General features: G+C 47.3%; 9 protein-coding genes across 9 annotated transcripts; 3 read left to right on the plus strand and 6 right to left on the minus strand.

Moving 5' to 3' along the window:
- Positions 1–961: 961 nt before the first annotated feature.
- Positions 962–2,311, minus strand: FSST1_003408 (Asparaginase/glutaminase; the record flags this gene model as incomplete). The annotated part of the gene is made up of 1 exon (XM_083229487.1): positions 962–2,311. One exon carries the CDS (start codon positions 2,309–2,311, stop codon positions 962–964), a length of 1,350 nt encoding a protein of 449 aa, XP_083086838.1.
- A 4,238-nt stretch (positions 2,312–6,549) lies between these two features.
- Positions 6,550–7,602, minus strand: FSST1_003409 (transcription factor SUA7; the record flags this gene model as incomplete). The annotated part of the gene is made up of 1 exon (XM_083229490.1): positions 6,550–7,602. One exon carries the CDS (start codon positions 7,600–7,602, stop codon positions 6,550–6,552), a length of 1,053 nt encoding a protein of 350 aa, XP_083086839.1.
- Positions 7,603–8,822: 1,220 nt separating this feature from the next.
- On the plus strand, positions 8,823–10,117 carry FSST1_003410 (anthranilate phosphoribosyltransferase; the record flags this gene model as incomplete). The annotated part of the gene is made up of 2 exons (XM_083229491.1): positions 8,823–9,152; positions 9,212–10,117. 2 exons carry the CDS (start codon positions 8,823–8,825, stop codon positions 10,115–10,117), a joined length of 1,236 nt encoding a protein of 411 aa, XP_083086840.1.
- A 247-nt stretch (positions 10,118–10,364) lies between these two features.
- FSST1_003411 (uncharacterized protein) lies at positions 10,365–10,850 on the minus strand (the record flags this gene model as incomplete). Its single annotated transcript, XM_083229492.1, has 1 exon — positions 10,365–10,850. The coding sequence occupies one exon, from the start codon at positions 10,848–10,850 to the stop codon at positions 10,365–10,367; it is 486 nt and encodes a 161-aa protein (XP_083086841.1).
- A 1,723-nt stretch (positions 10,851–12,573) lies between these two features.
- On the plus strand, positions 12,574–14,109 carry FSST1_003412 (CoA-transferase family III domain-containing protein; the record flags this gene model as incomplete). Its single annotated transcript, XM_083229493.1, has 5 exons — positions 12,574–12,726; positions 12,779–12,810; positions 12,869–12,995; positions 13,046–13,550; positions 13,604–14,109. The coding sequence occupies 5 exons, from the start codon at positions 12,574–12,576 to the stop codon at positions 14,107–14,109; spliced, it is 1,323 nt and encodes a 440-aa protein (XP_083086842.1).
- Positions 14,110–14,594: 485 nt separating this feature from the next.
- FSST1_003413 (uncharacterized protein) lies at positions 14,595–15,893 on the plus strand (the record flags this gene model as incomplete). Its single annotated transcript, XM_083229494.1, has 2 exons — positions 14,595–15,341; positions 15,396–15,893. 2 exons carry the CDS (start codon positions 14,595–14,597, stop codon positions 15,891–15,893), a joined length of 1,245 nt encoding a protein of 414 aa, XP_083086843.1.
- Positions 15,894–16,321: 428 nt separating this feature from the next.
- FSST1_003414 (uncharacterized protein) lies at positions 16,322–17,239 on the minus strand (the record flags this gene model as incomplete). The annotated part of the gene is made up of 1 exon (XM_083229495.1): positions 16,322–17,239. The coding sequence occupies one exon, from the start codon at positions 17,237–17,239 to the stop codon at positions 16,322–16,324; it is 918 nt and encodes a 305-aa protein (XP_083086844.1).
- Positions 17,240–20,099: 2,860 nt separating this feature from the next.
- Positions 20,100–21,119, minus strand: FSST1_003415 (uncharacterized protein; the record flags this gene model as incomplete). The annotated part of the gene is made up of 3 exons (XM_083229496.1): positions 20,100–20,301; positions 20,362–20,610; positions 20,710–21,119. The coding sequence occupies 3 exons, from the start codon at positions 21,117–21,119 to the stop codon at positions 20,100–20,102; spliced, it is 861 nt and encodes a 286-aa protein (XP_083086845.1).
- Positions 21,120–22,450: 1,331 nt separating this feature from the next.
- On the minus strand, positions 22,451–24,227 carry FSST1_003416 (asparagine synthase-domain-containing protein; the record flags this gene model as incomplete). The annotated part of the gene is made up of 4 exons (XM_083229497.1): positions 22,451–22,519; positions 22,576–23,112; positions 23,160–23,570; positions 23,622–24,227. The coding sequence occupies 4 exons, from the start codon at positions 24,225–24,227 to the stop codon at positions 22,451–22,453; spliced, it is 1,623 nt and encodes a 540-aa protein (XP_083086846.1).
- Positions 24,228–24,537: the final 310 nt, after the last annotated feature.

Raw genomic sequence — 24,537 nt, forward strand, 5'->3', positions numbered from 1 at the left:
ACTGTACTGACTATACCCGTAGTCGACTTTCAGAAGCAATTGATATCCCAACTCAAACCCTGATCACATCGGTCCGTCTCCCTGTTGAGCAGGTGTCAAGGATATTGAAAAGTCAACCTAAACCAAGTCGAGCAAGCCCTGGTTTATTGAGCCCCTGTCAGAGCGGCGGTCCGTTATTGCGTAGATACAGCTTCGCTTGTGATTTTGTTTTTTGCTTCTTCCGCTGTCAATTATGCAGCTATCCTCGGCAATGGGACCTAGAGAAAGACTCCACGCAAAAGTAACCCTGGATAAATCACCGTTGGACGGATAATTGGAAAAGTCGTTGATGATTTGATTTGTGCTGTACCCGTTCAATCACCACGATTGCTTCATTTACGCAATGATCAGTCGAGGTTGTGCTGTAGTGTAATATGTTGAATACAATTAACTATCATGATTAATACGTCTGTCTGCTTGTAAAAGCAGATCAGTTCCTCCACATGCGTCTCCTTCCTCTTTCTCGACAACTTTTGTAATGATGCAAATAATATCATGAACAACAAAATGACAAATAGCCTCCCAAGTTTTTTTGCCCATCCCAAGGCACCTTTGCTGTAGTGAAACAGAAATACAGAAACAAATAACAATGATGATGTTTGTGCAAAAAAATAACAGATAGCCACCCAATTTTTGAAAGCGTTCGCTGGAAGAGGCAAAAAAAGACAAAAGACATGGAACAAAAAAAAACAATGCGCCCTAAAAATCACTCCCTTTTTCTGATGCGTCGAGTTTGCCTCCGAGTGATCTCCTCTCTTGTTTTGGAAATCTTCCATTGTCGCTGTAAAATTACCCCCTTCTATAGATCGGGATTACGATGTTCTGATGCGCTGTGATGCGCTGTGATGCGCTGTACCATCCATGCTGTTGTTATGGTGGTGGTGGTGGTGGTCCTGCTGTAACCTCGATCTTCGTTGCCCCTTTAGTGCACTCCCGAATGCTCAAACAGGGACCTGATGGCATCGTTATCCATCTTGGTCTCGAGGGCCAGTTGAAGCTGGATCCTCGCTTTTTGCGGATTCAAAAAACCCGCGCCGATTCCTGCCTCACAGGGTCCGACGAAGCCTCCCTCCGGTCTCCGACTCACTATCACGGGGATGTCGGTCTCGCGGACAATACGTCGAATCTCTTCGGTACCTTTGGATGTCCAGAATCCGGCTCCCATACCCGCAAGGACGATGCCCTGGGCTCCGAGGTCAATGGCTGCCTGAAACATGCCCACGCTGAGCTCCTGGTAAGCGTAGAGCACATCCACCTGAGGTAGTGCTGATGATTCTGATCCAGCCGTAGAGCGTCCGAATCGGCGGCCGTTGTTGATGGGCTGCAGATCGAAATGATGGTGGCCAAGAGGTCGTGATGGTGGATAGAAAAAGACTGGCTGGACGTTGACGAATGTTCCTAGCAAACCACTATCAGGGGCTTGGAAGGCATCCAAGTGGTTGGCGTTGACTTTTGTCGTAAAACGAGCAGATCCAATTCGATCGTTCATGGCAATCATGACTCCTCTGCCTCGGGCACTCGCTGTCGCTGCCAATGTCACCGATGACAAAAGATTCATTGGTCCATCAGCGCTGATGGCGGTTGCTGGACGCATAGATCCTGTTACAACCACGGGCTTGTCGCTCTGGATAGTAAGATCGAGAAAAAAGGCCGACTCATCCAAAGTATCTGTTCCGTGGGTTACAACAGCACCTTGGGTAAGAGAACTGTCCAGGTCATCCTGAATCTGCTTCGCCAAAACTCTCAACATGTCCGAGCTCATGTCTATGCTGTCTGTATTGGCGAATTGAACGCCTCTCACATTGGCAACGTTACACAGTTGCGGTACTGCATCAATAAGAGAATCAACTCCCAACGCAGCTGACCGGTATCCCGTGGTCTGGTCAGCCGAGCTTGCAGAGCCAGCAATAGTGCCTCCGGTGGCATAAATGGTAACATTGGGAAGATTGGGGTTGAAGCAGTTGAATCCTAACGTGGCAGAAATTTCGAAAGGAATCCCCGTCTGTATCGGCGCTTTTTGTTGAACCGAGAAGTGAGGTTGGACGTGTAGGTCGAGGACAGGAGAACCCCAGACCGAAGCAACCCACGCACCAAAAGGCAGCAGGGCCGTTGAAGGAGCCAGTACAGCCAGGATAATCCGCCACAGATAGCTCACCCACGAAGCTGACGATGAAGCCATCTTCATTGGAGACGAGGCCGCAGTCCCTGAGCAAATAACAGGAGCGGTGGCGATCAAAGTCTGGTCGTGAACTCTTCTGAAGCTGGGCATCATGATGTAGACTAAAATCTATAGATCAACTTGTAGCTAGAGGCAGTGTAGTGCAGTTATGCTTCATGGACGCTTGTCCTTTTGTCTCGCCAGCAAGGTCCAGCCTTTTTTTTTGTTTCTTTCTCAAGAGGTCTAACGAGTGAGAGTAATAAAAAAGATTAAACGAGTACAGAAGAGAAAGACGAGCGAGCACATGTTCTCATACAATGGAGATGCGATGCTCCCCATTCTTGTACTGGGAGTATGGCTAATCCATTTTCATCTGTTTACAACTATTAGTCAATTCCCCAATCTCCAATCTCCAATATCCAGCTACTAATGGATGTACTGTACGGTACTGTGTCCATCCATGTAATTATGTATCCATCCATCCACAGATATGCTGTTTGTATGTATCCGTACGTACGTACTCTGGCTTTTTGCTGCTGAGCACGGTGCATCGGCCCGCCAGGCGAATCGTAGTCCAGTATGCTATGTATCTTACGACCCTGGACACATGGTCTCTGGGTCCTGGGTCTGACAAGGTTGCTTCTAAAGCCATGACTTCAGAGAGGGTTTTTGTTGCTGTTACTGTACCCAGGTACGGATACAGTACTGCAAAAAGACTACCCCCTAGGAATCTTTTTGCGCCAGTCAACGGCTACCAGTCCAGGGTCTTTTCTCATTTCAAGCCACTGAACATGGGAGGGCGGAGGAGTTGGATGGGGACTCTTCATGGATGTTGACTTTAGTTATGGGGCACAAAACGGTTATGGAGAAGTGAAGTCAAGGATGCTTGTTCGTCTTGCTGGGCTAGCCTAGCTTAGCAGCTTATAGCCTGCAGGATGCACGCAAGCAAGCAGGCAGGCAGGCAGGCATAATTTAATGGGGGCAGGCAAAGGACAGGGCAGAACGGTACTCTGTAGGTAACTAGTGATGGTACACTTACAGTACATCAACAAGGTGGCAGTGTAAGAGTTGATGGTGGTGGTGGTGGTGATGATGATGATAAGTGCTGCTGATAGCAGTCAGTCTATGGATGGATGGATCAAGTTCATGACAATTCCTGCACGAAATATGTGCATATGTATTTTGCCTATTTATTAAGAAGGTGCACTTTAAATACTCGCTTTCTGATTTTGTTTATGAAACACGGATATGCATATGCATTTCTTCAACAGCCAAGACACAGAGACATGGGTGTATTCTAGGATGTCGACAATGAACACTGTTTTTTGATAATTTCACGATTATCCCCGATGACTGCTTACATCCATCATGTCGTATCCCGGTTGTTTTTCTTTGTTGGTCTTGAGCGGATCAGCAATGACATTATTAGATGCATACTAACTCGTGGCATGACATGGATACAACAAACAATCAAACACCTAGCTAGTAGGTTTTGCAATACCAGACTTGTGCAACATCTACATGTTACGTATTCTGAATATAATTGTATTCTCGTATGCCTAGAGTAGGTATGTATGGAACTTGAACCATGACGCAGAACTAGCAGAAACATGATTACTTCTCACTGCCTACATAACTAGAAACCACACCCATCAAATCAAACCAGGGCATTTAGTCTACAGTATCCAGAAACTCGTTTATCAAACCTCTGACATGACAGTCACATCGCTACTGCAATGTGCAGTACGACGCCGCCAAGGTGCACTACGCACGCAAGACGTACATGCATCAGTCCGTACAGGGGGTCAGACAGCCTATGGATGGACGCATCTGTGGGGCTTCCTAACCTGGGTCACTCAGCCGAAGCCCCCGTGGTCTCCGTTTTGATGTCTTTGAGGCAATTCCGACATCCGTCGTGCCTTAGCCTGTACAGCACATACATAACTACAGAGTGTACGGATACTCACTTACAGCCATTCATGGATACCATGTCGAGCTAATTCTGAATTCCAATTCATCCGGTCTTGTTCCAACAATTCAACCTGCTCAATCTGGTTCGGCAATTTAGCTTGTTTGTTCCGAAAAGATGAAAGAGCATGATACCATAGTAACTATCCATAGCTAGTGGTTGTTGGTTGTTCAAGTTTGCTCACACCACTTCTGGTAAAGCTGATGGCGCAACCTTTAACTAACAATTCACATGATGCTGCTGACACGCACCTCATCTCGGTTGATCCTCGTGCTCGTCCTCGTTTCTCTAATCATACCAGACCAGATTCTAACTATAATCATCTGCCTTGTCGTAAAAGGGCTGATGGCAGATTTCTCACGTCACACAAACGACGGGAATAATAGACCGGATCAGCTCTTCTTTCAGCTGTTAGTCGCTGTCAACCACCAACAGTAAGTATATACATTGGCTTGTGTGATCTTTTGTGTGCTACAAGGAAGAGCCTGCCAGCCTGCATCGTCATCCCGTGAATAGTCATGTAGCCAAGAATAAACCCATCAACGTTATCACACTAAAAAAGGGTCCTCAGATCATATTCCAATAGACACAAACAATCAAATGGACCCCCACAGAGATATCCAGTATACGTAGTGCAGCTGTCGTTGAAGAAAACCCACCCGGGTATAGAATTCCTTGAGCTTTCCATCAACCGGACAGCGGGTCTTTCCACCATGTCATATCCCACCACCCATATATTATGGGGGGCTTGTCTTGGAAACTAAGAGGTAGGGGTCAAGAAGGGAAAGAAGAAATTTTTCTTTTCTTTTTCCTTCTAAACAAGAATTGACAGGTACGGATATGTAGCGAGTCAAGGTGCTTCCCGCGGTTTCACGGCATTCCCGCCCCATCTTATTCCCACTTCTGATGACGATTTATGCCGGCACTTTGAACTTGAGTGCTGCATCGATACTGTAGGTAGATATGTAGTTAGTAGGCCCCTACCCAGACCAGGTAGACAGGTAGATGGTTATTATGGGATATCCACACTTGACCAATGCCCCGATGAAAGGAATGCCTATAGATAAATCCACTACGGTACGGTCCGTTGGCTCTATTCCCATATCCATATACATATGTATTCACAACACTGTGATACAGTACAGTATGAATATATGATGTGTAGAATCGCATGCTTCAAGTACGTCGTTATCACAACAAAGACCTGGTCCGAGCTGAGACACATGTACGTCGTCAGCAATCTTCAGGTCATCCCATCGCAGCCTGCATAATCGATTTATAGGTCGACAAGACTGAGTAGACGGATGGTTGGAGCATGCATACTACATATGTGACAGGCCAAACACCATTCTGAGACATGCAGCATCACAACTTATGTAGCCCAGTTCCACCTTCTAAAAGAATCCAAGTGCATACATGCTACAGACACTCGTGGTTGAGAGCGAGTGAGTGACCAGGTACATGACATGTACTGTATTATGTATGTACCGTCCATCGGGGGATAACTACCTACCTAGCCCAGAGCCTGCAGCTGGTATCCGCACCACTATGGAGCTAGGGCCGAGACCTGTCAAACTGGGCTACATGCATGAAACGACGTTGGCTTCTTTGTTAACTGTAGAGTTGACGGTTACCCCTACTTTACTCTTCAGAGATTCACCAGATGCATGCCTATGCATTCCTTTGTTCACGCCATGTATGTTGTGTATCTCTGCATAAACGAAGCAACACAACCCTCTTTGTTAAAATGATGCTATGTGATGTGATGCTATAAGTGACAAATGATATGCAACCCATGGGGAAATGGTGATTACTATTACCATGCGCATATCATCGCGATCTCCTACCCACATACATACTTTCTTTCTCCCACCTATCCACCCACACACACACATGCCATGCAAGTGACCCTTGGGAAAAAGCCGAGGAAATCATCGGGGGGGACCAAAACATCCCATTCTTCATGACGTTGGGTGCCACCCTCCTGCGTAGTAGCGTAATGACCACGGTATATGCAAGTCACTCTTCCTCTCTGCATGTTTGTTTCCGAACATGGGACGACTCAATATATTGGGGGAGATGAAAAAATTAGAGACCCAGTGTTATTCAACATACGAAAAATAGACAGCCCAAGAGCATGCATTGTTTTGAAAGTCACCAGAGTCAAGTTTTCCTCTGCCCAGGAAAGACATGCATGCGCCTTGAAACAGCATATTTGTATTTGTTTAATAGGGTCATCGCTATAACAATTTGTTTAGAAAAAGAAAGAAAAAAAGAAAAAAAGAAAAAAGACAATAAGACTATTTGTCGTCAACTCCCCAAACGCCACCTGAAAATAGAGCCCCGAGGTATAAGAGTGCCTTTTCCCATCCTTGAATTGTATTTATGCTGAAACATTAACGTTGGCTTGAGGCAGAGAATCCATGCTGGTGCCGTTATCAACAAGCCATTCCTTCTTAACCAACTGCTTGCGTGCACCATACAGAAATTTGTATGCTGTCTTAACTGTTCCGTCACTGACACCTGCCTGCTTGGCAATCAGGTGTGACGGGCAGGCTTCTCCAACGATGTGGCATGCCATAAAGATACACGCTGCAGCCACCGACAGCGGTGATCGTCCGGCAAGATCCGAGATGTTGTTGGCCTGTTCGGCCAGATCGCGAGAAATCTTGGCCACCTTTTGCTGGTTTCTGAGACCGAGCTGAGATACGTAACGACCACAGAGATCCTCGGCGCCCACGGATGTGTTTTCGTAGTTGGTGACTGTGTTTAGACCTGTAGCCTCGCCATCCTGCTCCTGCAGCTTTTGCAAGAAGCTTTGGAGCTGCTTGAAGACTCGACCGACTTCCTTCTTGCTCACACTGGTCAAGTTGAAGATTTCTCGAAAGGTTCTAGGTACGTTGTTCTGTCGGCAGGCGATGAAAATGCAACCTGCGATGACGGCTTCTTGGGGTTTGCCCTTGAGGAACTTGTGCTTGTCGACGAGCTTGAAGATGTGCTTGGCCGCGTTTGAAACGTTCTGTCCCATGTTGATAGCTTCGCAAAGAGAGACGATTTCCTTGTACGCGAGCATGAGACCCTTCTGCGCCTTGTCCTGCGTGGTGTTGTTTTGCGTTCGCGAAAGAGCCTTGTGTGCCTTGGAGTCGGAAAAGGCTACAGTGGTAGCGAGCTGCTGTCCCTCGACGAACTCATCCTGAGGACCACCGACACGACTGGGATCGTCACCTCCCTGATCGTCGTTCGCAAAAGTTCTCCATTCGGATCTCGTGTCGATAATGCGGCTTCCGACCACGAGGCCGCAGTCTGAGCAAACTGTATCGCCGCTTGACCACTCGTCGACTAGGTTAGGAGGGTTGATGTTGCATTCAGGGCAGACTAGGACATTGCTGAGGTCTTCTTGGAAAGTAGGGCTGTCTTTTCCGTTCGGGGGCATCATCTCGCTGAAAGGAATGGCGGCGTAGGTAACGCTGTTTGTTGGAGAGTGCAGGTTGGTTGTCGTGTGCTTTGTTCTTGCGACCGCGATTAAGAGTGGATTATGGATGACTAAGCTGGGATCTACACTCGAGCTTACTTTTAGGCATGAGAAGCGAACAGAAGTAATGCTATGGTTACATTAAGACAACATCTACAATGAGTGCTTCTGCCTATTTATTATGATTAATTTTGTGGGAATAAGGTTGCTCTATGAACCCTATCTTTCGTGACGAGGCTGCGTGAATCAAGATATTAGACTTCGAGGCACACCCACATCAATTCTGTATGATTAAAGGCACCAAGTCTATTGGAGGCTGTGTGTTGATTTACTACTACTGACTTTGTCCCCTACTCTGTAGCTAAGAGTCATAATTCATAGAGTTGAAGCAGCAACCATACGCATAAAAGCGTTTTTCTGCACTTCTTCTTCCTTCAACATAAAGTCTGTCCACATACAATCAGTCATCATGAAGTATATCTAGCCAAAGTTGCTGTCTCCGGGTTACGGCCATCACGTGTTGGCTTCAATTGAACTTAATTAAATGACATGAATTAGCTGACTAACTGAATTTCTTTGTTCTCGCAGCAGCCAGAGATTTCGATGTCCCAAGGCAGAGTACTCTGTAAAAGGCACCTCCTAGCCTAGGACCCTGAAGTTGTTCCTATTGTTCCAGCCACAGCGGATACTTTTTTTAGTGCCAAGGCGTTAGCAATTCCAGCAAAGCTCCTCTTTCGACGTCATTTCTTTGTGATATCTTTTCTAGATTCCCGCTGAATGATGTGTGTATGTATGATTATTGGACTATAGTCAAGAATTGGCTGACAACAATGTCTTCAGCTTCAGCCAGCCAGTGGCAAATGACATAAAAAGTCAACCCCCCATAACATTTCTTGTTATTGTCTGTACATCATGAAATGCTTCTTTATTTCTGTCTACCGTTCTTTGTCCAACTCTAACCGCTAGAGTTTGCATTGTCCGAAGTCGGCCAATCATGCAGCTCTAATGGAGCACTCCGCAGTACGTACTCTGTCGACTCACTCACTCATAACACAATTGAGTCAATAGAACAAACATTCAAAAGTTGAACGAAGACGAGACGAATCCAAGCGATTCCTTTTCGACTTCACTCTCATTCAACCGATATCTGTTTTTCCCTGTTTCAGTAACACAACCACAACAAGATGGCATCTCAATCCCAAGACAGTGGGCAAAATGCCCTTCCACCTGTCAATATCAAACCTCTTCTCACCAAGCTCTGGCCTGCTGAGTCCGCCGTCTCTCCTCAGGAGATTGCCGAGGCCATCTCTCACTTCTTCACAAACCAGGTCACCGAAGCTCAAACAGCTTCTCTTCTCATGGCTTTGCATTTCACAAAGCTTGATTTCAGAGCAGATGTCCTCGCTGAGTGTGCCCGTGTCATGCGGGAAGCAGCTGCACCCATTCCTGTCGAGGAGCTCAAAGAAGTCATTCAACGAAGAGGAAGAAAAGAGGGAGCTTACAGAGGTGGACTGGTGAGTGTTTCAGTCAGCCAAGCTTATTTATTTATCGAATACTTGACTAACCCTCTTAGTGTGACATTGTTGGTACAGGAGGTGACGGCCATGATACCTTCAACATCAGCACCACCTCATCCATCCTGGCCTCAGCTCTTCTTATGGTCTCCAAGCATGGCAACAAAGCCAGCACTTCAAAGTCTGGTAGCGCCGACTTGGTCGCTTGCATGAAGCCTCAGCCTCCTATCATCAGTGCTGTCCGCCCAGACACTTTGGCCAAGGCATACTCGGAGACCAACTACACCTTCCTGTTCGCCCCTGTGTTCCACACCGGCATGCGCTACGTTGCACCTATCCGTAAGCAGCTCCCTTGGAGGACAGTCTTCAACAACCTGGGCCCCTTGGCCAACCCTGTCGAGGACGTTCTCGAGGCTCGTGTCATTGGTGTCGGCAGACGAGATCTCGGCCCTGCTTTTGCTGAGGCGCTATGCATGGCCGGTTTCAAGAAAGCTCTCATCATCTGTGGTGAAGAGGATCTCGACGAGGTCAGCTGTGCTGGAAACACCCTGTGCTGGAAGGTCAATGAGAACAGCTCTGGAAAGCTCGAGGTTGAACACTTCACCGTTCACCCCAGCGACTTTGGTCTGAGCACTCATCCCCTCAACACGGTCTCTTCTGGCAAGGAGCCTTCTGAGAACGCAGAGATTTTGTCCCGAATCCTGCACAACGAGCTCCCTGACAATGATCCCATCCTCGAGTTTGTCCTTCTCAACACTGCCGCTCTCCTTGTCACATCTGGTATCTGCGAGGCTGATACCAGCAACATGGGCGAGGGAGACGACGGCAAGGTCATCACCGAGCGTGGCCCTGGTGGCTTGCGCTGGAAGGAGGGTGTGCGAAGAGCTCGCTGGTCTCTCAAGAGCGGTGAAGCCTGGAGACAGTGGGAGAAGTTTGTCAAGGTCACAAACGAGATTGGAGCCTAATCACTTGGAAAGTGTTGACTTTATGGTATTATAGTTGAAACGGTATTTACAAAATCAATACTCCAATTACAATATAAATACGCCTTACATGATAAAACACGAGACTTGTGTTTTTAACGCCATCAGACCTTTGGTATATGCATTTCCTTCGTGGGTGTTCAGTTCATTCGTATCAAGTCAATAAGTCGGTATGTCGTGGTAGTTTAGTCGATTCATGTTCGTTGTTCGTGCTCTGGGTTTGGGGCTATCAGAAAATTCTTCCAAACGCAGGTGAAGCTGGGCTGGAGGTTGAGTCTGACATTGTTGGTGAAGTTGGGGAGTAGGGGTTCGTGGAGCTGGACCCAAAAGACTGTGGTTGAGGTCGAGATGATGAAGAGCCTGCGCGAGTCTGTATCCTAGCGCGGTCGACGCCAGGATGGCTTCGCATCAGGGTCGACTTGTTTCGTTGAATATCAGCTTCATAAGCCTTCCAGTCTGTCCTTAGACTTGTGCTGCTGTCTTCTTCCTCAGTGTCGTAGTTGTTGTTATCTTCAGGTCGGGCGGTCGTTCTGGAGGATGTCCGACTTTGCAACGATTTTCGAATCATGGTCGACCTCTGTTGATCAGGGTCGTCTGTTTTGGTGAGGCCTGACTTTGTTCTTTTTTTCTTGCCAAAGGAGAAGGAAGTTGATGGTTCATCACTACGACTCTGGCGTGGCTTCACCCACGAGCAGAGGTAGCTGAAAATAGGCATGATGATGACGGAAAGGATAACGAGCGGAAAGGAATAAGATAAACGAGAGGATAGACGATAGACGAGATAGACGGCGACATGCCGAATGTTTACTTTAATAACAGCAGATGTTGCCATAATAAGTTTTTCGAGACATTCCAAGGGTTGGCTTATGCCGGGGAACCACCACCACAAAAGCAAAGATGCAAGCCATAATCTAACGTAGATGGGATCATCCTAGCAACGGGGAAACGGCCAGTATGCGCCGCCGATGCCACGTAAGAAAGCTGTGCTGGGTTACTTTTCTCTTTCTGTAAACTTGAGCTTAATTTTTGGGCTGATCAGCGATATGGATGGGCGCACAACGGCTCGCACGCTTGAGGCGCTGGATCTATAAATGGGAGCCAAGGCCAGGGATGCGGTTTCAGGGTCTGAGAGAACGAGAATTATCGGCAGACAAGCTTAATTCTGGCTTGAATGCCGTGGCTGATACGATTAGTCTCTCATTCTAGACTTTTCAGATCTATCTTGGAAGCAAACTGTATGCATTTCTAAAATATTCTTTGTCTGATATATGCATGGATCAATTATACGGTAAGTTGGTTTGGTTGGAAAATGGATCGCCAAAAGGAAGCGTGACACGAGCGTGAACAAGGATCAAAGTCTTTTCCAGGTTCTAGAGTGCAGCCAAGACAAGAGATAGAGAAACGAGAGCGAAGAAACGCTATTCCCATTGTCCCGTTCAAGAGCAGGGGAGCAACACCCCAAGCACTAATACGAGCCCAGTGGTGGCTGTGGTTATTTTGAGCCTATAATCGAGCTGAATATGAGACATGGATGATATCAACGGCATTGCATAGGGTGCGTTGTTTTGTTCAGCTAACGATGGATAACGGAATTATGACGCGCCGAATAATTCTATAATTATTATTACTAAAGTTGACGAAGTCTTGGAAATAAAAGAACAGTCCGGTCTGTTATTCTGGTCTTTGTTGTAAAGCTTCAAGCTAGTTTTGGTCAAGGTAGCACTGGCAACGAATTCGATTGTGGCTGAAGCAAGCTTCGTCAATCGACTTTTATTAAAAATGATCGGCATATGCTGCGGCCAGAATGCTACGCATGACACTGGCGCAAGCTCACAGGTTCAGCTCTTTTGGAAAAGAAATATTACAAGTGATGCTACGCGGCTTGTGGGTATCGTGATTTTGATGATGGTTGAAGATAAGACACCTCCATTAATAGGTCCTATACTTCGAGTGATTATAATACTTCCCCTTCCTTTCTCCTGTGTTATCAAGAATTCAACTTCCTTAGATGGTCAAAATACATACTTGTTTTGAGAATAGCTTACAAATATTTACACGGCAAAATATCAACAATGGCCGAAACACCAAACCATACAAGGTATCTAATTAACAAATCAATAAAGTTTAACTGTATCTGGGGAACTAATTACTACTCCATCATTCGGAGCCGAATAATTCTAGAAACGGCAACTTGACACTCGGCACCGAGACCGTGATGATTGGGTCATTCGTCACCCGCAAAAGCCGAGGTGAAGATCCCCGCAGCTCTTTAAAGCTCCAGATCAGCTCCGTAACTAACCATCCGGTTCCGATAATCGGTGTACATTACATTATATCTATTCATTCGTATATACAAACTACTATAACTGAATTACTCGATTGCTCATATTCTCGTTAAAACTCAATCTCTATCCTATCATCTATATTGTCTGCCGAGGATGAGTTTATCCTTTGCTACCCGGACTTTGAAGTCCAAGCCCACGCTCATCAATGGCTATGCACGCGGTCTCCGTCGATATTCCAGTGCCGTAGGAACCGGACTTCCACTCGAGGGCATTCGCGTGCTGGACATGACCAGAGTCTTGGCAGGAGTGAGCTTGTTCCCCTAGGATTCACGCTATAGACAGCTGCTGACCCCCGCAGCCATATTGTACTCAGATTTTGGGCGATCTTGGGTAAGTCTACTCATGTCAGATTACATACTTACGCCGTTTTGACATGGCCAACGTACAGAGCTGAGGTGATCAAAATCGAGCACCCTACTCGAGGTGACGACACCAGGGCATGGGGACCTCCATATGCCAAATACAAAGAAGTGTCATCGGCCAAAGGGCCTGGAGAGTCGGCGTACTTTCTAGGGGTAGGTCGCGGTCTCATAATTCAAAAGCACTCATCTCATATCATTCACAGGCAAACCGAAACAAAAAGTCACTTGGCCTATCCTTCCAGCATGAAGAAGGTGTTCAAGTCCTTCACAAGCTTGCGGCAAAATGCGATGTCTTGGTCGAGAATTACCTCCCAGGAACACTAAAGAAGTATTCCATGGACTATGAGACTCTCCGCAAGATCAACCCAGGTCTAATATACGCCTCCATCACCGGCTACGGTCAGACAGGGCCTTACTCAAATCGGGCAGGCTACGACGTTATGGTGGAAGCAGAATTTGGCCTTATGCACATCACTGGTGAAAGAGATGGGCCGCCAGTAAAGGTTGGTGTTGCAGTGACGGACCTGACGACTGGCCTTTATACCAGCAATAGCGTCATGGCTGCTCTCCTTGGTAGGGCCAAGTCCGGAAAAGGCCAGCATATCGACGTTGCATTGAGTGATTGTCAGACAGCGACGTTGGCAAACATCGCCAGCAGCTGTTTGGTCAGTGGAAAGAAGGATTCGGGGCGCTGGGGTACAGCTCATCGTAAGTCTATCTAACACATGTGACTCGAAATCTGGCAATACTGACTCTCGCAGCTTCCATTGTACCATACAAATCATTCGAGACCAAGGATGGAGGTATTCTCTTTGGCGGAGGCAACGATCGCCTTTTCGGTGTTCTCTGCGATGGTCTTGGTCAGCCCCAGTGGAAGGACGACGTACGCTACAAGACCAACGCCGACAGAGTCACAAACCGCAACGATCTAGAGGCAAAGATTGAGGCCATGACGAAACTGAAGACAACTCAGGAATGGCTCGAGATTTTTGAGGGCAAGGGTTTACCTTATGCTGCCATTAACGACGTCCAAGGAACACTTAACCACGAACATACAAAAGCCCGCAATATGGTGATCGAGATGGAACACGACGAGTGCGGTCCTTTAAAAATGGTCAACACGCCTGTCAAGTTTTCAGAAACGCCTCCTACGATTCGCAGCGCACCGCCCATGCTGGGACAACACACAAACGAGGTGCTACAGGAGCATCTTGGGTTGAGTGAAGCTGAAGTTGATGTATTGAGAGAAAAGGGAGTTATTGGATAGATTACTAATAAATTCACTGCCAGGTATACATGTAAATATAAAGAGAATAAATCAATAGATTTAATTAATGGGAGTGTTTCCATCAGTACCTATGCACTGAAAATAATAGGTACCTACTACCTACTAACCTAGGTACCTGGTAGGTACAGGTAGGCAGGCAGTAAGTGAATGACACCTCGGGTACCTGCCGCACTTAGAAAAGGATTGAATGACACCCACGTGACCACGTGTCGCTGATTCTAACAGAACATCTTTGAGCCATGTAAATTAAATGGAATCTCCTGATTCAATCCTCAACAATAGCCAACTTTGGCACGGGAACCCTCAAAAACTCTTTATTATACGAACCAATTCACTTTAGTAAACAGGTTTTCTCAGCCATCCTTGCAATTTTGGAAGACCAACATTGCCGTCCTGCTTCTCATCACTCATACACGGCCACTAACAACCTCAAATCTTTTTGACATCACGAGAAACCAACAACAATGGATCAACTCTCAGATGAAATTCACGTGCAAGATTCAGACCCCATGGAAGGAGTTTCTATAACAGCACACGGCACTGTCATAAACGTTAATCCTTTATCGCCACCGACGCCGAAACAGCCCTCATACACGTCTCAGTTCTCATCTGATAGCTCGGCCATTTTGAGACGCCTCAATGACAATTCCCAATTGCGAAACAATCAGAGCTCCGGAGGTGCAACCACCGCAAATTCTAAAGTCACTCTATCAATACCTACACCAGCAAAGCAAGGTCAATCGATAACAATAGGCTCATTCAACAGCGGCGTGAAACGAAAGCGAGATGAATCATCCGCCAAGGTAGACTTTACCAAAAGCACCATTCCATTCTCCTGGAAGGGCCCCTCGTCATCTCAACAATCAAGCATTCAAATTCAATCCACAGAACAGGAAGATCGTTGTTCCAAGTGCAACGGCCCAAGCCAAGCCAGTCCTTTGGTCACTTGCATCAGCTGTCTCAAACATTGGCATCAGAAATGCCACTCGCCTATCATCGGTGATGGGACCACAATTCCCTCGAACTTTACCTGTATATCGTGTACTGCAGGCCGAGATCAAGCAGCCAAAACGAGAGGCAGGGTCAGTCAGCATCGACAACAGGAAATTGATCGTCTTCGTCAAAAGCGGCTATTGTCCCTCCCTGGAGGTGTCGTTCCCGCAAAGCCTTATCTGGTAGGATTCGGTGCTGGTCAGGCTCCACGCCATTCAGTAAGTATCACACCATGGAAGATCAATAGGACATCACAGCTAATGCCACGATAGCGAGCTGAGTATTTTGATACCATGTCGAGGACAGATATGCTTAACATTCTGTCGTTCTGTGATCAACTGAAACCCAATCTCCTGGCTGACGTTCTTGTTTCTGTCTCAAAACGACATCCTGACCTACCAATGTTTGACTCGCCCGAGTGGGAGAGTCAATTATTGAACACTCCTCGGCCTGTCAAGGCATCAAAGCATGACGAGAAGCCTCGACACGGTCATGTGCTTCTCAACAAAGCGGCTAAGCATAAGCAAAAGACAACCAAGAAGATTCTAAAACGCACTCGCGTCATCGAGGTCATTACAAGTGCTCCCGAAGAGGACAACGTGAATGTCCTGCCACCCACTTGGGCAAAGGCTGGTGAGGGGATGTACTCCAAACTACTGCCCGAGACAGAAGACAGATCAATTCTTATGGACGACAACGATGAAGAGTCGTTTAGTCACTTTTTGGTTGACAGGGCTGGGCGTCAGATTATGGAACCTGTGGGCGCTTAATGGGAAAAGTTGCAGCAGTTTACTATGGCATGGTTTTTCTTAGGACGTTCTTTTTCGGTTGGTTAGAGGTCTGGTAGCAAGCAATGCATACCCAGGAGTTATGGAAGGAGCTGAACCCAGGGTAGAAAAAGGCCAGAATAAATTTGATCAAGTCACTATCGTACGCTTTCTTCTGGCTCATCACTAACACAGAGTGGTCACTGCATAGGTGAGTCTGCAATTTTATCATATGAGATTATTCAATTAATTTAAGAAATACATCAAGATAGGAGCCAGCAGGCGTGAAGGCATCAGATCATCCGGTAATCCGAGACCAAGACAAAGTACATCTTTAAACATTCCTCCAACCATTAAAAATTAAGCCATTATTACCCGGATCAGTTCAGTCAACCACTCTTATACATCATTTATAGATCATTGCTGACCGCTTAGCAGTTGCACTTGAAGAGACCCTTGATGCTGGCGTGAATGCTGCCAACAATGCGGAGGAGTCCCTCGATCTTGAGGGTAGCGCAAGCACCAACCTTGTTGACGAAGAGAACGGAGTCCTTGACAACGCAGAAGCCAGCAAGGCCGTTGACGTAGCCACCGACGTTTCCGCGGACGTCAATGTAGTTCTTGCAGCCCTTGGAGCAGTAAGAGACACAGTCGTAGACAGCGCAGTTTCCGAGTCCGAGGCGGCAGGTCAGAGATTTGATAGAGTCGGTGATGGCGAAAGAGAGACCGCCAGTGACGCTACCAGGGCGGACAGAGTATCCGTACTTGTTGGTGTTGAAGAGGGCGACAGCATCGACAGAGCTCTCGAGGTAGAGACCAGCAAGACCAGAGCAGACGGCACGGAGGCTGACACTAGCCTTGGCCTTGACATCAATGGCAGCACCGCCATAGAGAGCAATCTCAGCACCAACAGCCAGAGGGGCAAGGAAGACGGTGTTCTTGAGGCTGGCCTGGCAGTAAGAGTGGCGGGTATCGTACTTGACGATCTTGTAGGGGGAAGCAGCACAGTAAGTGCCGAGCTTGACATCGACACCGGCGCTGACGTAGGCACTGGCCTTGGGCTTGGCGTAGCAACCGGTGGTCTTGGTGCCGGCGCATCGCTTGGATCGGGCGTCCCAGGACTGTCCGACGGGGCAAGAGCAGGCCTTGGTCCAAGGGCAGTAGGACATGGCACCGGGGCAGGAGAAGCTGGTGCGGGCCTCAAGAGCGGAGCCGGTCTTGTCAAGGTTGATGGTGAAGTCGGCGGGGGAGATGCTCGAGGTGGTATCGAGGAGGGCATCAGGAGCGGGGATGGCAGAAACCATGGTGGCCATCGAGGCCAGGGTGACGAGGATGTTGGAGAAGTACATGTTTGCTGTTTGTGTGCGTGTTTGTTTGTTTGTGCGATAAACGATGGTAAGCTTTATAGCTTGTAAGTTGTAAAAAGAATGTCAAGATATGCCGTTAAGGCTGTGAAGTGAATTGAAGTTAAGTGAATGAGTTGAAAGAACGAAAAGATGATGCTGATGAGAAAGTGTTGATGATACGGGCCATCCAGCCCTCTTATATAGCCACAGTCCTTCTTCTCTTCTCTCTGAAGCCCAAAGTATTTTTATCTTTCCCTCCAACCGAAGTAGTACTACCGTTCTGTCCTGACTGAGCACGAGGCATTCCCCAAAATTGCCACCCTGTTGGTGATCCGATAGCCTTCGGTGCAAGGTCCAACGGTGGTGGTGATGAGAGGTCCAAGCACGGCGTAACGAGAGAGTCTGGATGTAGTCGACTTGCAGAGAAGCAGGCATCATCCACGAGCTACTAACCAGGAGGAGGATGGTCTGGGGGTCAACTTTGGGTAGCACAGACTGATGGCCTGGGTTGTCATTTGGGCTCTGGATCGTTACTTGGACCTTTCTTCTTTGTGTCTATTGGTCTTGGCTACGGGCATTCCGTTGAGCGTTATGCCAGTCGCGCGGTTTTGTTTTACCTTGTTTTGTTGTGCTATTGGTTGAAGAAGTTATCTTGAAAGTGCAAGGGACGGTCAAGGATGAAGCATTTACTTTGACATACAATGAGGCCATTGGAATTATACAGACAATTTACTTCTCTTACAAACAAATCTCATTATCTCGATAGATGATCCTTCTCTAGTAGAGTGCATTGCCTCTCCTCGTTTACAGACTGAGCAAGAATCTTGGGGTTCCCATCCAACAAAAAGGAGTTCACACTCTCCTCTCTTCAGCAAGACCAGGATAAATGTTTCATTTTCTCGGGCCGCACTGATCGATCCAGCAAATCAATTCGCAGCTTTAAACCAAAATAGGTTAAGTTGACGGCTTGAACGTTAGTGTTTTTGGGGCGTCGAGTTTAGTTTAATTACCCGACTGAAAAAGAAAGTTGTTTCAGGACTGAGAAAATAGCTGCACGACTTCAGTTGAGTCTTGCTTCTTTCAGGGAACGTCCTTGAAGAAATGTCGCTGAGATACTCAATGGGAACCTGCAACAGAAAGTTGCGGATAGCCTGCATGGTTATTTTTAAAGTTGGTGGTGCGTGGAGAGATGTCATCTACTTGTTACATCGGATACAGCTCTAATCATGACATGGGATAATACTTGACCAGGGGCACTCAATTGAGTGTCCCTCTCTGTGGAGGTGGGGATCTTCTAGGTTTCGAGCTTCGGCAGATCGACGTTCTCTCTTGTTGACGTGATCTGTTGATGAGATGATTGGCATGTTTCTTATCCCATCCCGCCTGCTAGTAGATACTCAGTCAGTGTAGATATTTCTTAACAATTGCTACCCAACATTGTTTCTTCAGATGCTCAAGACAAATGTATCGCGAAACGATAACCCGTATGGTACTAGCAGCCCAGAGTAAACCCTCCCCTGAACGATACGGTGGCGTAGGTACCGTTCAGGCACGGCTGAGCAGTGGATCATCGAGGAAGACTCCAAAGTCCAGACGCAGTCTTTCCTGCCGCTGCGGGGAATATTTTATTTTTGTTTATTCCATCTCTCTTGCTTGAAGGTTTCAGGCTCTGGTCAACCTCCCCAATAGCGGCTTACGCACGGTTCATAATCTTTTGGTGGCGACGGTGATGGCTTCGCTATGCTGTTCTTTGCTAGCCATGCAATTAGAGTATCTACGTGCACAAGGGGCTATTGTTTCTGAGTTAGGACTTGGCTTGTTCTAGTCTCTATCAGCATGGACCATCCTTGATCATCAATCAAGTTTTGTTTAAGTGACCCCAAAGCTTTGTTCACCTTCTTCAGCACTACTCACATTCACTTGTTCACATGGTATTAGAAACATGTTAACCGAGAAGCTTGGCGAGCAGTTATAGCGGAATATCTGTCAGGTCTTGACTCTTGTTGAATGTATGTTTGTGTTAGTCAGGACTCCGAAATGAGTCTCCTGACTCTACACAATCTGTGCCGAGAACCGACCAACTAACTTAGTAGACAGCATCCACAGCGGAATTAGTAACAAATCAATCATGTTGGCATTTATTCCCACTCTTTAGTATCAGTCCCAGGCAATGCCATCTGGGAAAATACAACTTAGGATCCTCTTCAATAACGGAACTTGCCATTAGTTAGGCCTACATACAGTTCTGCTCAGCAATCCACTTGTTAGTGCCCAGTATCGAGTCATGTTATTGACTTGGCGATGATACTGGTTGAGACACGGCACAACAACAAAAGAAAAGATAGATAGATGATCTCGGCACAGAAGTAGATAAACAGAACGGTAGCCCATGCATGTTTTTACTATTGTAAGATACTCCCCACCGTGGTATTTGACAATCTAAGATATTGTTTTTCCAATATCAAAGATGTGATGCTCATGCTGAATATCATACCCTATACCAAACCAACTCAGATATCATCACTTGAGCTTGATATTCTAATTCAATAGCTGTATTATTCACGTCACCGAGATAAATCAGATTGAACAAGAGAATGTATTCATAAGCTGTGGTCTGTGCCACTTAATTGGTGTTCCTCTTCCAGTCTGTACCAAGCCAATGATAAGGACATGCACCGGATAGTTATTACATCCACTTCGTACTCTGTCCCCTGCTAGATGCTTCTATCCCAACAGTCATGGGATCTGCATGCATGGGTAAGTGAGACCGGGTACAATTATCCCGAACCTCATGCTCCATATTATATTTCAAGTCAACTTCACTCTCCTCCTCCTTCTTATCAACAATAGAAAAATTCATTACTCATGATGAGACACAGCTCCAGCCTCGCTTCTCCAAGGCTGACTGCCGAGAGTTGAACCACCAGGGTCCGCTTCGTCCCCGTTTATGTCCCCTGCTGGACATGAATCTTCTTCTGATCTTTTGTCGTTGCCACCAGGAGCCCAGTCGAGCCCAGCACTCTGTCGTTTGTTGAGATAGCACAATGTGAACAAAATCCCATCCACTAGATATATGATTAGTACATGGAATTTGGAGATAAGAGCCAAGTCACGGGTGAACTAACAGAATGGCAGAGATAAGACTCAGTACCGGCGCACCGGCTTGTGATAGAGGTAGACCCCAGTATGTGTAATCTTCTGGGAAGACTCCGTCCACTGCAAGGAAGGAGACCAGACTGCCGATAAGCAATGACGCTGTGAATGTCCTTAGTAGGATAGCGGAGCTGGACCATTGCTTATCATGGTTGACGATGGACCACATGCCAAGGCCAACGTCGCAAGCGAGAGCCGCGATGAGAACGAATGCTTTGAGGCTACAGGATTAAAAAGTTAGCCGGGTTTCGCTTGTTTGAGCCTCAAGATATACAATGCGATTGTATACACAAGGATAGGCGGATCGGATGGAAACATACCCATGACAGGAGTTAACAGCTCCGGTATATGAAACAAGAAAGACGGCCAGCATCAGAATGACGAGCAGACATGAAACAATCTGCATGAAATCCACCGCGATCCTGACAGCCCGAAGGACAGGTCCGGACGGTTCATCAACTTCTTCTGGGAGAGGTGTCAGTAGAGGAGTGACCTCCCTGGCGATGGGCTGAGGGGTCGTCGAGAGTCGCGGGAGAGACCGCGGCCTCGGGACGATGCTAAGGTTCAGCGGAGGAGGGCGTGTTCCTTTGCGCATATTGTCGTCGTTTTCTTGTTGATATTGATTGTTGTTGGTAGAGAAGCTGCTGTAGCCCGTCGCAGACGTGGGAGATAGAAATGTCGAGTTCGAATAGGAATCCTGGTCCCTGACCCCGATAAAGTTTCCAAGCATTAAGAAACTGGTATAGAATAATGAGAATAAGGAAAGAATTCGTTGTTGATATTGAAAGAGAGAATATATTCTTTCGTGGGTTCTCGATTCGTATTGATTGTATTGCTGTAAAAGACAGTGGAAGGAAATAAAGAATGGAAATAACTATAGTAAAGGAAAAAGACAGAATAATAATAATAATATCAATTGGTTAGAAAAAAGAGAGAATAATACAAAAAAACGAAGTCATTGAGAAAAATGAATGCGGAACAATTGGACTAATAAAGAAAGGAAGAAATCCTCCCTTTGATTCTTCCAGGCTCGGGGACGGATACACTTTTTTGGCGCGCGCCAGACTGACGTTTGAAACTCTCGCCCCTCGACTCCATTCGGAAGCGCGCCGATGGAGGAGGCAACCCGACCTGAAAGACACCTGAAAGTACCAAGGATCAGGGGTTGTTTACAAGGGAGGGGGGCTAAAGTGTGCCTGAACCGCCCAAACTCTTGGTAATCATCGTATCGGCTCGATTCGACCTTACGGAATATGCAGGGGCTCGTCGCACCAAGAACCACTGCTTTCAGTTGGCCACCGCCCACAGCCCATAGAACTTCCAGCCGCCCATGCCATGCAAAACAGTGGGAATCTATCTCCCTGCTATATTTGGTAGTTTTCACCGGTGTTGAACGGTAACGGAATGATTGAATTCCTCTCTTGGCGCTGAGCTATGCCTGCCGCCCTGCCGTAAGACACAATAAAAGACATGTCATCATGATGCGATATTTGATTGGATCTGCGCTTGTTTCAATTGCGATAGTCAGTCTTTACGACATGACATGCTCGGCGCGGATAATTCGGCTGCATCGCAGGCCTCTCAAACCTCCCGTCCCTTCTATCGATGTTACCACATGCAACAAGCAGGGGTATCGTCTCGTATCTGCATCATTTCTTTTCACTTGAATCGTTCGTTTATTCTTCAAGGTGGGTCAATCAATTCAATTGTCATAGCTTTTCCATGCCATTTATGTCATCCATCTATCAATCAATGCCATCATCTAAATCATCCTTACAACGGCCACCTTCAACTCAAGCTCAGACTTGCCTTTACGACCTCATTGACATGATCCACGCCATGAACAAATCAGAACAAAGGGTTAGCAGTAGATAATAAAGTATCCCCCGCAAACGCTCAACATTCAAATCAATGTTCGCTTCAGGTCCCATGTTTCATGCCTCGGAAGTATCTGAAGAATCATCACGGCAGAGTTGAAGGTCCGTCCGCACCCAGTCCGCTTAGTCACTTGACTATCACAGACTATAGCATCAATCATGAAAGCATCATATCGAATGCATATCATGAAAGAAGTGTTGTTCCTTTGGTCTTTCCACTCTCCATTTTGGCAGTTCTCGCACCAAATTGTATCTATCACAACTCGTTAGCAATCAGTAATCAATCACCACACCCAAACAATCACTTACAGCTCGCTTCTTCTCTTGTGAAACAGAACTCATCCCCAAAGACTGCGCAACAAGTCTCAACACCCTCTTCTCTGCATCCAAAATCCCTTCACCACCTGCATTCTCAAAATCACACTTCTCCCATACCGGAGTCTCAATCGCCCATTTGACGAATCGCTCATCAAGGTATGGAAACCTTACTTCTCGACCCCAATGTGACATGGCCCGGTCGTCTCGGCCGAGGTTCCTCTTTCCGAGCCGGCTCACGTCGAGCTTCAGCTCTTTTACAACTCCAGCGTAACCACGCTGCGTGTAGGCCACACCGTGTCGGCCGTATCCGCCAAACAGTTCATCGGCTCCCAAGCCGGATAACAACACTCGTGCTGTCGTACTGTAGGGCTGCGGTGTCGCCTCTGTACTCGTCTCGCCTAGCCCTCGTCCTCTCGCGGCAAAGTACAGGGCACAGGCGATCGACAAGTCCATCTCTGTATTGTGGGGGTAAATTAGCCGAATAACCTCAGGTCGGTGCTCCAGATTTTCGGCATAAGGCACGTTTACCTGTGACGAGTCAGTGCTTAATCTTTGTGCGTCCCTTGTTCACCTACAGTCACGAACCGCCATGTCCTGCTGGGGCAAACGTGGCTGAGCTCTGCTAACGCATTTCTCCCTGTCATTCGATCCGGGCACTTTTCATAGAGCTCCTCTTGTGACAAATCGGGAAATTGCCCTGCTATTCTGGGGTTCTCAAACGCCACATTGATCAAGTCAATGCACTGATCTGGCAGAATCATGTCATGGCACAATCGCGCGAGCACGGTGCAGTCGAGTCCGCCTGAGAAGAGCACCGCGACTCGTGCATCCTTCGCTGTAGCGTTTGGGGGTAGTGGGACGTCTAAAACTCGCAGTCGGAGAGACTCGACCAGGCGAGAATGTAGCTCCTGCACGGATGTAGAGTTTGGCTCCAGTGCAAAACTTTCTTGTGGAATCCTATCGTTGAACACGCCAATACTCGACACCTGACAACGTAAGTAGCAGGCTTTCCGGGGTAATACTCACGCAAAACTCACCAAAGAGGTATCTGCAGTCCAATCATGTCGCTCTGGCACAAGTCCAACAGAAACATCAGCACTCAGATCCAGGGTATAGCATCCATCAGCTTCAACTTCAGTCCATCCGTCGACTGGCGTCTCAGCAATGCTTGATAGAGAAAAGGGAAGTCCGTCATTGACAAGCAAAGACCGACGACCCAGGCGATCACGCCCGTAGTAAAGCCGCTTGGCAGGTTTGTCCAGATATATGAATGCGAACGGTCCTTCGATGTCTCGCAGAACACCCATAACATCTCTTGAGCCCTTGCTGGTTTCCGCCAGCAGAGCTAGAATAGCCTCGCCATCGTTGCCCTGCACGGGCTCTCCTCGAAGAGCCCAGGCCTCCCCATTCCAGCAGAGAACGGATCCTGTGACAGGGTCGACGAATGGCTGTCTCGCTACGTGATCTCCCCGTAGCGACAGGACAGTCGACGTGAAGGTGAGAAACAGCTCACCGTGGCTGTTGTCGAGCTGTGTCTTCACAGTACCAATATGATCTGGTCCTCTGTTGCAAAGGCATCGCTCCAGCTCTGACGAGAGGACCTGGTCGGAGTTTGTGTTGATGGAAGCATGGATTCCACACATCTTGCGCGTTGTAGGTAAAAGGACGCGGTTGAAAGAATCACCTGGGGCAGTTTCGCTCGTCCACCACGAACCGAGATATCATGGGTCCACTTTGATAGCATGTTACCCTGTACCACCTAACACTTGATATCTGAGGGTTGAATGTTCAAGCTTTGCAAGTTAAAGTTTGAGAGAGTTGTCATCCATTAGCGCATGCCAACTTCGACTATCAGTCTTGCATCTTCAGAAGAATCAAGCACACACACAGCTAATGTCGCTTATAGGATGAATTTGTATACGACATGGGTGTATTTATTTTCCATAATACGAG

This window comes from Fusarium sambucinum, chromosome I, assembly GCF_050947815.1.
Source record: "Fusarium sambucinum isolate potato_lamoka chromosome I, whole genome shotgun sequence".
NCBI classification, from domain to species: domain Eukaryota; kingdom Fungi; phylum Ascomycota; class Sordariomycetes; order Hypocreales; family Nectriaceae; genus Fusarium; species Fusarium sambucinum.